This window comes from Vulpes vulpes, chromosome 3 (assembly GCF_048418805.1).
Source record: "Vulpes vulpes isolate BD-2025 chromosome 3, VulVul3, whole genome shotgun sequence".
NCBI lineage: Eukaryota > Metazoa > Chordata > Mammalia > Carnivora > Canidae > Vulpes > Vulpes vulpes.
In genome coordinates this window covers 147091763-147105005 of record NC_132782.1, presented here as the reverse complement: position 1 = coordinate 147105005, position 13243 = coordinate 147091763, and the positions used below count along the sequence as shown (strand labels likewise).

Here is a 13243-nt window from a genome sequence, read left to right as displayed (position 1 = left end):
CCTTGGGCCATTTCCCAAGCCGTCATTCTAGAAATGCAATCTTTAATACCAGTTTTCTTCTTAAGACAATCCTTTAACATAGTGTCTAAGCTTTGATACCTGAGGTTAGACCTCATTAATACCAGCTATTTTAACCTGACCTGATTTCAATGCTGCTAAGTTTTTCACGGTAGTTCATCAATTGTTGCTAGTCATGTGACAGTGAATAGAGCTCATGGTACTCATTAGATGTGGAGCTACTTACCAAACTGACCCTCCTTTCCTAGTTCCTAGAACCAGAACCACTCTGTGTCACCTGTACTAATCCAGTAGTCAAGCTCAAATTCTTTCTTAACCTAACCAATTTTACTTTATTTAATAATGTATCTTGTCCTGTAAATAACAAAATAAGGGATCCCTGGGTGGCGCAGCGGTTTGGCGCCTGCCTTTGGCCCAGGGCGCGATCCTGGAGACCCAGGATCGAATCCCACGTCAGGCTCCCGGTGCATGGAGCCTGCTTCTCCCCCTGCCTGTGTCTCTGCCTCTCTCTCTCTCTCTCTCTCTGTGACTATCATAAATAATAAAAAAAAAAAAAAAATTAAAAAAAAAAGTTTTTAACAAAATAAAATGTGAAAGTTCCAATTTGAGTGATATTGTAAAAATGGTAAACATCATCAGAAGTTTGAGCTCATTGTAAAGCATCTTGAAGAAACTGGAAACATGAATTGGACAGATGCAAAAACGTAGATGACACTTAATTTATGTAAGGAAAACATGCGGCAAACAGGTAAGAATGAACAAGGAGACTGGAGACTAAACCAGCTGAAGTGTACTGTTTATAACAGAATAATGAGCAAAATACATTGAAAAGATAAAATGAAATAAAATGCTAAAAGGCCCATCAATTACTGAAATCTACAGCCTCTATTATGCTCTTTCATCTTTCATCTGGAAACCTTCCTACATTTTCTTGTCATCTGTCTATGATATTTCATTATCAGAATAACTTTAGTCTGGTGGCTATAAGATTTCACTATTTACTCTCCTCTTTATATCATAAATAAAGCAATTAAATAACCATCATAACATGTGGTCACCCACTATCCTATACAAAAGTTTGAATAACAAATGTAACTTACTAATTCTAAGTAACTTCACAGGTATAAAGGCACAAATGATATTAAAAGGCACAGAGAGACTACTGCTTGCCAGATAATCATTTTCAGCACTCAAGTGAAAATTAAAATGTTCATCAACAGCCCTACCCAACTTTACTTTCCACGAATCCTCTCATAAATCTCTTAGTATGTATAGTGAGGATAGCTTCCTTTCTATTCACATATCTGCCAAGCTGATTCTTACCTCCACAGCTTTGACAATATATTTTCTAAATGTTTTCCTTGATCTTTTTTGACATTCAGTTTTTTATATGTTCCACCACACACTGGATGCTTAATTATATAGACATGTTGGTCATTATTCTATTACCTCATCTAAATAACAAATTCTGATTGAACGAAAAAAACTCCATTCTTCATTTCCCTAAGGCATGCTAAGGTGGAAAATGAAAGCATTAAAGAACATAAAAATTTGAAATTTGAAACCAAGTTTTAACACTCCTAAAAGGTATCTATATTGATACTTATTTGTATGTATAAACTTATGTATGTATCTATTGCCTTAAAGTATGGAGGCAAAGCTGATTTTATGATTATAAAGGTCATGAAATCTGCACTAAACCATATAGTTTATCAGTGGGATAAATCAGTGTCCTAAGGATGAAAAAACATCAATTGTTTCTAAGGGCTTTGAAGATTCTTTCCATTTGTCAACTTTCAGAAACGTGCTCTCTGTATCAGCTCTCCATATCTGATTTTCTATCTATGCATGAATATTAAAATTGCAGACTTTCAAAATGCTTGGAAGTAAACAATATAACATTTGTACACATGGGAGGAGTTTGCATATTGATTAGTTTTTGAGTTTAACGATATAAAACACAAATTTTAGGGTAATAGATTTTAACCTTAATTGTAACATTATTCAAATGATATTATTGAAGATTCTTAGGATACTGGACTTTTTTCTTCAGTAACATATTATTTAAATAACAAGAACTTTGCAATGCCAAGTGATTGTGTGGGGGTAGACATATAGATCAATAGAATAGAACTTGGAATCCAGAAATAAGCCCTTGTGTATGGTCAATTTAGTTCTGACAAGGATACCAAGATAATTCAATAGAAGGACGAGGATTTTTTTTTTTTTTTCAAAGAATGGTGCTGTACAACTGCATATACACATATAAAATAATGATGTGGGATTCCTAATTCATACTATATAATGAATAACTTAAGATTAATTGTAGGCTTAAATAGAAGAGATAAAATTATAAAGCTCTTAGAAAAACACATAGAAATATTTAAGATCTTGGTTCAAATAATTGTTTCTTATATTTGCACGGAAAATATAAGTGATAAAGGAAAAAAGAGATCAATTTTATCAAAATTAAAAGCTTTTGTGTTTCAAAGGATATCATTAAAAATGTCAAAGACAATCTACATAATGGGAAAAATATTTTCAAATCATATATAAGAGACTTGTATCAAGAATATATAAGGGAAAATATAATATATAAGGAATTCTTATAACTCAACAATAAAAAGAACCATATAAAATGATGAAAGTATTTGAATAGATAGTACTCCAGAAAAGATATACAAATGGCCAATAAATACATAAAAAGGTCCTCATTATTATTAGTTATTGGGAAATACAAGTTTAAACCACAGTGATGTACCACCTCATACCCACCAGGCTGGTTATAATCAAAAATACAAATAATAACAAGTGTTGATGAGGATTTGAAGAAAGTAGAACTCTCATACATAGATGATATGAATATAAAATGATACAATTGCTATGGAAAACTGGTGCTTTCTCAAAAAAATTAAATGTAGAATTACCTTATTATCCCCCTGTAACTCCACCAGGTATCTAGCCAAGAAAACTGAAAAATATGTCCAGACAAATATTGGTATATGGATGCTCACAGTTGCATTATTAATAATATCCATATATTGGAAACAACCCAATTAATGAATAGATTACTAAATGTGGCACAGTCACACAATAAAATATTATTCAGCCATAAAATTAATGAAATATTGATACATGTTACCTCATTGATGATGGAAACATTATGCTAAGTGAAAGAAGCCAGACACAAAAGACACACATTTTATTATTCCATTTATACTAAATGCCTGGAATAAGCAAAGTCATAGATATAGAAGATAGATTAATGGTTGCCAGGGTCCATAAGGACAACTGCTAATGGTATGGGATTTCATTTTGGGGTAATGAAAATGTTCTGGAATTAGATAATGGTAATGATTGCAACAGTCTGTGAATATTCTAAAAACCACTGAATCGAATACTTCAAAAGGATGAACTTTGGGTTATGCGAATTATATCTCAGTGGAGATGTTATAAAAAATATTGTAGAGTTGACAATTCAGTTTCAGTAGTGCTTGTCAGAGTTATAATGAAATGTCAAATATTTGAAGTACACCAAATAATTAATATAATGAAAAGAGACCTGAGAAAAATCATTAAAAATTTTCAGGTGATTTTAGGATTCAAGTTTAAAAAAAAAAAAAACTGCAACAATTTTAGTGTTTATGATAATTTAACAATGTAAGCAAAAAAGCCAATTAAATATGCAGATTATTTTTTAGCATTTGAAAATTGAAGCAGAAAAATAACAAAATGTGTGTAAAACAACACATTTATTATTAACTATAACACTTGGAAATTTCATTTGAAATTAACAAGATTTTAATATATTTTCTCTCTTTTTGAATCCTAAATATGAATTTTTTAGCATCATCTATGGAGTCATAACAAATCAAGTTTCAAGTTAGATTACTTAGAACAAACAGGAACCTACAAAAATATATTTAAAAAAACTGAAATAAAGAGCTATTAGAACTTGTAAAAAAAAAAAGGACTGATAATTATTAGACAATTAATATTCCCTAAAATACTGATTAATTACTGCCAAATCTCAGGAAGTAATAAAAAACATAGAGACTGCTCATGGTAGTGGTAAGAAGAAGCACTGTATAATAATGTTACACTTTATATTTTAAAATCAATATAAAGTAAAACAGACTTGATATTTAAAATATACTTTAAAAAAAGAAGATGGTTATCAGGTCAAAGGAAAATGTACTAGTTACTTAATAATAGAAAATATGGAGTCAAAACATCCATGTCCAGCATCAGTAGGATATAAACTTGGGCCAATTCTGAAGTTCAAGAAAGCCAGATGAAAGATTTTTTTAAAGTCTTTGAAAAACAGGAAATATTTATCAATAAAATTAGGATGGGTCAAGTCGAAATTTAAGAGAAGGCAAGATCCCAGAGTAGTAAGCTCAACACTCAAAACTGCTTTTACTCTAATAATATCTGTAGATCAGGAAGAAACAACTTATAAGCTAAACTATACATTTGATGGCTCAGGAGGTCAGGAGTCAAAAATCAAAGCCCAGGTCCACCCAAGGAGGGGTACTGCCCACATTCAAACTCAAAGGCTATACCGTGGGATATACGTGAACAGTCCTAACATGTAACAAAACTTGGATAACCCATAAAATCTCCAGTTTTGAACTTTCAGGTGACCCAATATTGATGGCAATCCTTAGTGCCTGGTGATATCAAATGAAAATACTTGATGAACATAAACGTCAGCCAGTTTTTTGCTTTTTATAAAATTAGGCTTCCCCTATGAGTCAGTTGCCCAAAAAGATGGGAGAAACTGAATAATGAAGGGAGAGAGCCAAGCTTAAGGGTACTGCATAGATTTCTTGCCTCTCCAGAAAATGGTTCAGGCAGAAACACTCATTGTAGTGCATGGAAATGTCTTTTTTACGCAGAGCAAAAGATTATATCCAAATTATATATTTTAACAAAAGGAAGTCTATGGATATGTACACAAACACAATTGCATTTTCTGTTAAAATTCAGTAATTGTCATTTGTTCCCCAGCTGGTTCTAAAAGGTCAGGCAGGGTAGCATAAAGTTCTCTAACTGGCTCTAGAAGGTCAGGATAGCCTGCCGATTTGTGAATGTTCTATGTGAAAGTTGAGCTGGAGCTATGATTATGAAAAACATAATTCTCAATAATAAAAAGGATGGATACTTCATTGAGAAATATTAATAAAGTAATTTGTATTTATATGTGTATTTATATTGGTCTTGTGACTCCTAGGAGATAAAATTATTGTATATTATTTATATTAAGGCTTTTATGTATGGGAATGGGACCAACAGAACTGACATTTTTAAGAATGTGTTAAAAGATGCCAATACAGTTATCATCTGCAATAATTTAAAAGGATCCCCTTAATATTTTTTTCCTAGATTTCTATCTGTCTCAGGTTTAAGTCATTTAATTTTCCTTTATTCACTTCAATGCACCAAAGTATTTGTTGAGCAATATTATCAGTACTTTATTTTTCCTATCTCTTTACCTTTTCCAGATGTGTTATGCTATTTAGGTGAATCCTCTGCTCAATTCTCTTTTTCCTACTGACCTTAGCAACTCCCAAAGTTTTCACCTCAGATTATATATTAAACTAGTGTCCACTTGCTGCTTTTCAAAATTAATTCTGAAATTGCTAGGTTTCAAATCTTTCCTATCGTCATCTTATGGTGCTAAGCACAATAAACAGTCACAGGTTGATTGTTCTAGAAAGGAGATACCGAGACAGAGTTAAGTATTCAAGAGGTTTACTGGGAAGCAACATCTGTTAAAGGAAAATGGAGGAAGTGGATTAATCGGAGAAAGCCAAACTTTCTGCCAATCACCCTTGAACTCTGAAGAAAAGTCTGTCTGTCTGAAAATCCTACACTGAGCAGAAATGGCCAGGTCCTTGCAACATTGCCGTACTTAATAATTGGCTGGAATTTTCCTAGAGAAAATAGTGTGACCTCTGCTTGAAAGCAGATCTGAACCCTGAAAAAAACCTAAAAGCTGGAGCTCTCAGCTAATGACACTCCTTGCATCTGAGCAACCACAATTATCCTTGTATGTTTCTGTCCTTATTCTTCTGGTTCCAAATCTTCTCTCTTTATTCTCAGTAAAATCTTTGATTAAAGGGGACATGCTTTATTTATTTTATTTTTACTGTCAATGATGGGCAGAGAAAATGATATCTAAAAAGCATAAAATAAATACCTGTAAAACTTTATTAAATGACTAAATTTAGCCTCCTAAGTGCTAACAAAGCCATTAAGCTATAGTTTCACTTTTGAACCATTATTATTGCTTCTTTGGACCCCAAAAGAGGGCTGAATGAAGCTTAAATTAAATTATCCTTAGCCATGGGCAGCCCTAGTATCTGTCTTTATACATCCTTCTAATATATCATACTTCCACCTACCACTAAAAGCCACTATTTCCAAGAAGTCTTAATACTCAGGACAACTCCATCTCCTTCAGTCAGACCCATGAGATATATGCAACTGACTAAAATAGATTTGAATTTGTATATTCCCGGCAGTTACACACTTTATATAATCAGTCTCTATTCAGAGAGTTTTTCTAGCTCTCTTTCCTTTCTCCCTAAAAGTTCCAGCATAGAACCTGTTTGATTATAATGTTTTAAGGCTTTAGAATTTGTTTCAGTGCTAAGGACATTGTAAATATTCAAAAAATTCTCATTTGAAATGAACTGAATTGCTGAATGGGCCCCAAAATGACAGATAATGACAAAGGACAATTTTTAAAAGAATGTCATCACAAAGCTTTTTTTGGGGGGAATATATAAGCTGTAACAACATGACAGGAACACACCGAGAATAAAGGTCCATTTCCAGTATAAGAAAGCAATCTTATTTCACAAAACAGTGAAATTTAAAAATAAAATACCTATCCCTAAGTTTCTTTTTAACATCCCACATAGTTAAAATGAGGTAACCAAATCCACATCTCCTGAATCTAAGATCAACCATCCCTATATTTTCTTTTTTTTTCTCCCTATATTTTCTATATGGTGCCATCTACTGTTAAACTAGACAGAAAGGGCAAAAGTGAATTCAATATTTCTTAGCTTGTAATATGATTATTATTCTGATTATTCTCTCCACTTACTCCCATATTTACCTAAATTTAAAGTAGGCGCACACATACACCACAAGTCCTCAAATATGATTAGTTATTTGGATTTATAAAATTAGCGCAAACTCATCTTTCCATCTCTCCATGTGCGGTGTGTTCTGCATAACCCCAGGGAATATCATCTACATAGACTGTGAGTAAATATACTTGTACACTGCACAGTAACCTTGATTAAGTGGAGCCCTTTTCCTTCTTCTTACTCACATAGGCCATGTGATAAATCATCTCACTTCTTTAATTGTCAAAAGAGAACTACAGCTCACCAAAGATATATGCAGGTGGCAGGTAAACATGAAAATATGTTTAGCACCACATGGCATTAGGGAACTGCAAGTTAAAGCAACAATATATTATTAAATATCTATTAGAATAGCCAAAGTCTAGAACACCAGCTAGCAAAGTAATGGGGCAACAGGAGCTCTCATCCATTGCTGGTACAGCCACTTTTTAAGACCTTTTGCAGCTTTCTTACAAAACTATATATATTCAGGACACCTGGGTGGCTCAGAGGTTGGGTGTCTGTCTTGGGCTCAGGGTGTGATCCCAGTTCAGGGATTGAGTCCCACATCAGGATCCTGTGAGGAGCCTGTTTCTCCCTCTGCTGTGTCTCAACCTCTCTCTGTGTCTCTCATGAGTGAATAAATCTTAAAAAAAAACAACAAAAACTAGATATATTCTTATCATATAATACAGGAATTATGCTCCACTGTATTTACCTAAACAATCTGAAAATTTATGTCCACACAAAATCCTGCACATGGACGATTACAGCAATTCTGTTCATAATTTCCAAAACTTGGAAGTAACCAAGATGTCCTTCAATAGATGGATGGATAAACTGTAATATATCCAGGCAATGAAATAGTGTTTAGTGTTAAGAGGAAATGAGTTATTAAGCCATGAAGAGATGGACAAAACTTAAATGCACATTACTAAGTGAAAGAAGGCAATATGAAAAGTCTCTATCTATATATCTTTAGGAAAATATATTTAATAATAATGGAGAACATTAATAGGACTGTATTTGAAGACTGTTTCTATTTTGCTTTACAAAAATGGCATTCAATATGGCATGTATATATCATCAGTCTTAGTTATGAGAAAAATAAAATTTGAAAGCAAGGAAAAAAATTTAAAAATATTCAAAAATTCAACCAAATCAGCATTTTTTTTTAAATTTATTTATTTATGATAGTCACAGAGAGAGAGAGAGGCAGAGACACAGGCAGAGGGAGAAGCAGGCTCCATGCACCGGGAGCCCGATGTGGGATTCGATCCCGGGTCTCCAGGATCGCGCCCTGGGCCAAAGGCAGGCGCTAAACCGCTGCGCCACCCAGGGATCCCCAAATCAGCATTTTTAAAGCAAATCTTACTTTAGAAGAGATGACTGTCATATTAGATTATGTCCAATGTTTCTAGGAATCATACAGGGGCATAAAGGAAGATATGAACATTCAAAGTATTAAAAGTGGTTTAAAGTAAGAAATCCCTTCCAGAGAAATTGAATTGGATTGCTTTATTGACCCCCCTCCTCATTTTGTTGCTAACTGGGGAAAACATATGGACCTTCTCCAGAAAATGAGTCACGATAAAAGGTATGTAATGCCAACTTTCATGCTTCAAGAAGGGAAAGTGTTGCTCAAGTTCTAAGAAAAAAAAAAGATCACAATTCTAGGAGGTAAGTTGTCAAAGATTGAGATCTACAAGATACATTTGTTCTTTCTTTCCAAGAGGTTGAAACAGTTAAGGTTCCCAGCCATCGTTTTTTTGTTTTTGTTTGTTGTTGTTGTTGTTGTTGTTGTTGTTGTTGTTTTTACCTCTTAGATGCTTTCTCTCCTTCCTAACAACATATGACTAAACCAGCTTATGGAAGCTTCAGATGTAAAGGCGTGAGGAGGGAAAAGAGCTGCTAGACTGCCTCTGAGATAAATATATTGCAAATTGCTTTCCCCTCCCGCAAATCATTTTTTCCTTTTCACTACAATGGGTGTGACTTTCTCTCATACTATATCCCCTCTAAAATTCATGTTTGCAAGATAGGAAATAAGTGAAACAATAATACAAAGTCAACAAAGCATAAATGATGAAGAATATCTCATAGTCTAGCCCAGGTTACTAAAATTTTGCAATGGACTTTCAGGCCAACACCCCAGTTAGAAACTGCTTTGTTTGCTATTACTCCCTGTATATACATCTTCCACAATAACCTTGGAGGAAAAAGGTTGATTATGTCAAAGAAAATTTCAAATATTCTTCGGTGTCCCAGCAAAATTCATCTAACAGTATCAAAACTTCCCTAAAATCAATTATAATAATATATGTCTCCCTAAAACTTGATCTAATGGACCACCATGATTCTGTATCTATGTTCCTCCTTTTCAAGAGGAACAATCACCATCTGACCATGTAAACCATGGATAATGTCCCTAGCAATTATTCCAGATCCTCAACTTCCTATGATTCATTTTTTTTTCATCAGATTCCTTACTCATGAATTCTGACTTTTGGTTCTGTATCCCCTTTAATAGCTTAAGTGTGCACTGTAATTTCTGGATATTTATATGGACCTCTGGCTTTACTGCTCAGCCTTTCTTACATAAATGTAACTTGAACTCAGTCCTCTAGCTCTTTCCATTTTAGGTTACCATGAATATGGAAAATATTATGCCTTTTAGACTAAGTGCATTTAATCCCCAAACAGGAAAAGACAGACACTAATTATTTACCTAATTACTAAAATTTTGATTCTACTCTTGACTAATCCTCTCCATTACTTTACTCGCAGCATTTTTTAAAATGGACTCCTAGTATTAAATACTGATACTTTATTATCTCCTCCCTTTACCCTACTCTTAAACTTTTAAAACATTTTTTTGATCCTAGGTTCTCTTAGGCACTCTATAGCATCACTTTTTCTCACCATAGTTTCTAAATAACCAAGCACCAAGTTTCTAATGACTAGATATGTAACTCACAAAAATAACAAATGAATAGTACACCAAGTTAGTGAACTAAATAGGAGACTCCAAATGAAACCACTAGAAGATGGAACAACAATTTAATACAGAAGAAGTAAAGATTCAAAGGTGAATTTTACAATTAAGGATCATTTCAATTACTCTAAGAAACTGAGCTCAAGACACCTTCTATAATGCTTTATGAATAGTAGCTATAAACAGTGAAAAAGCATAGAAAAATGTACAAATTTATAGAATATGAAAAAATAGTTAACATAGTGATGTAGTTAGTAGAGTTATCAATAATATTAAAGAGCTTTAGAAAACTCCTTATAACAAATATATTTTCCAAAATTTCTTAACTTTCAAAATATTTTCAAAGATTTGACAATGATATATTCTATGTAACTTCATGGATAACAAATAAAATGCCTCCACAATATGAATATTTTATTCCTGTTTATAGTAGTCACTTGCCATAATACAACATATATCCATATATGTATATAAGATTTTGCATATGGATATATAGCTATGTATATGTACATAAATCTATGAGAAATATACTCTCATATATATATGAGAGTGCAAGTATTTTATAAATATATATATATATCCAAATTAGTTATCAATTGGATATGTACCATATACAATATTCAGTGAAAGTCTGCATTGCATAAAGCACCTTTAAAAAGCAAGTAACATGCCTAAATCAGTGAGTTTATATTCCACATAGAGGGCCTAAACATACTTCACATGGACTTTATAATTTTATAGAACATAATATCATCTAGAGAAAATTAATACAGTTGGTACTGCATGCTAATGAAGAAGTTTTTAATAGGATACCTCTGCCTTTTAAACCTATGTTGTTTTTTTTTTATCCAATGGATAGTTTTTGTGGATTTTGAGGGCTTGAATATATTCCTGTACTATTTCTAGAATACATGTCCTCAATAACATTGAAATCAGACTAATGACAGTCTGGACCTACTACAGTCCTTTCTAACTGTGTTAATATAATGGAAAGACTTGCAGTGCAAGGTATTTAGAAACAGGTCCACGTGTGAAAGTTTATTTATCACAAACTGTTTCACATTATTAAAAGTTTTCTCTAGTTAATTATACTGCATAATCAAGTCTTCATTTCTACCAGTATCTAATATCCAAATTAAAAAAAAAAAAAAAACCTCTAAGGATAAAAAAAGCACAAACTCTGGAGTCAGAATATCTGGAGTTAAGTCTTAGCAATGCCCCTCAACTGTGTGACTTTTGGTAAGTCAGTTAACCCATCAGAACATTAGTTTTCCTTATTTATAAAAATGAGAAATACCTATCTTGTAGTGTTGTGGAACACATGCAAAATATCTAGCACAGTGCCTTATACATAGTAGGCATTCAATTAATAAAAGTTTTATTTTTTATGTGTCCTCAAAACAATACATAATTTAGCATAAGATATTGAATGAATACTATGATATATATAGTATTATCAGTCTTTAGTAAACTATATTTTTATGTTTTCAGCTACTACAAAGAGACTTTTATATTATTATTAAAAGCTACTTTCAATAATTGATATAAGAAAAAATATATACAAAGCATAAAATATAAAATGGTTATGAGAATAATATACCAAAAAAGAATAATATACCACATAAATTATATTTGTACTTTTATAACTTTTCTTTCATTGAGAAAATCTCAGAATATTAACAATGTAATGGAAAATATTTAAAAGAGAATGAAGAAACTTTTACTAAAGCTACATAAATTATAGTTAGAGTATCTTAAATTAAAAAAATAAAGTAATAAAATAATTATACTTACATGTTTCCAATGTGTAAGCATTCCTGTTTTATTAGTTTCAGGCTGAAAAAAGAGATCCTTAAAGAGCCTGTCTTTATATCCTTTCTGTATATAAATCCATTTTGTTTCACATTCACTAATAAATTTCTCCTGAGGTTTTTTACACAACAACATGGGGCTGAAGAAAAGGAAGGGGGAATTGTCATTTAGTTTTTTGCCATAAAGAAAAGAAAAAATGATTCATGAATTCACTTATACTTCTGAAAACATAGTAAATTTAATGTAATATTAGTTTCCATATTACTACTATATAAAACTACTTAGGCACTAAGATTTGCTCATCATCATTCATCAAGGGATGAATGAGTACTGAGATATCTCTGGTGATATGAATCCATAAACAATTCTGCATTTATGTCTGGCTATATGTTTTATAATATAATGGCAAGGAGAACAAGACTAAATTATCTACAGAAACATAAGGTAGCCAGGATGAACTCTTGATTTTTCTGCTCCAGTGAAGAAGTAACTTTTAATATTCACCTAGAAAAATTACCTTAGAGCAGTACTATCCAATGTAATATAACATATGCCATAAAATAATTGTAAATTGTCTACTAGCCACACTAAAAGATGTAAAAGAAATAGATGAGATTAATTTTAATAGTTCCATTTAACCCAATATATCCAAAATATTATCTGTAGATGGCATCAACAAACTAATATCAAACTTAATTACAAAACACTAAATATGGGTCGCCTGGGTGGCTCAGTCAGTTAAGCATCTAATTCTTGATTTCAGCTCAGGTCATGATCCCAGGGTTGTGAGATCAAGCCCGTTGTTGGGCTGCATGCTGAGAGTGGAGACTACTTAACAGAGGAGTCAGTAACATTCATTTGTATGATGAAATAGTAAAGTCATTTGAATTAAAATGAGGAACCAAGTAGGAAGATTACAGTTGTCCTTGTTATTAACTAGCAGATCTAAAATAAAATTAATAAAAGAAAGCAATTTTTTCCATTTTTCAGATTTTTAAAGTTGGCTTCATCTATTCACTTCTTCATTCAAAATATTTTCATTGATGTTCTACAAATTAGGGTAAGTAAGATATAGTAAGAGATTAAACTTATAATGACTTCAATAAGAGAGAAGTTTACATTTCTCCCATGATGACCAGTGTTAGCTGGTGGGGCAGCTTTGCTCTATAAAAATCATTAAATCTTGCCTCACCATTTTCAGATACACTGTCAGCCATGCATATAACTGAGGCATTCCAGCCCTTGGGAATGGAAAAATGTGAAAACTAAGGGA

General features: G+C 32.4%; 1 protein-coding gene across 5 annotated transcripts in view; it reads right to left on the bottom strand.

The window, feature by feature from the left end:
• Window positions 1–13243, bottom strand: part of LRRIQ3 (leucine rich repeats and IQ motif containing 3) — a 176485-nt gene that overhangs the window by 68090 nt on the left and 95152 nt on the right. For all 5 annotated transcript variants that reach the window (XM_026018081.2, XM_072754874.1, XM_072754873.1 and 2 more), the window contains one exon: window positions 11953–12109. In XM_026018081.2, coding sequence (XP_025873866.1) covers window positions 11953–12109 — 157 coding nt within the window. The remainder of the gene's footprint in view (window positions 1–11952; window positions 12110–13243) is intronic.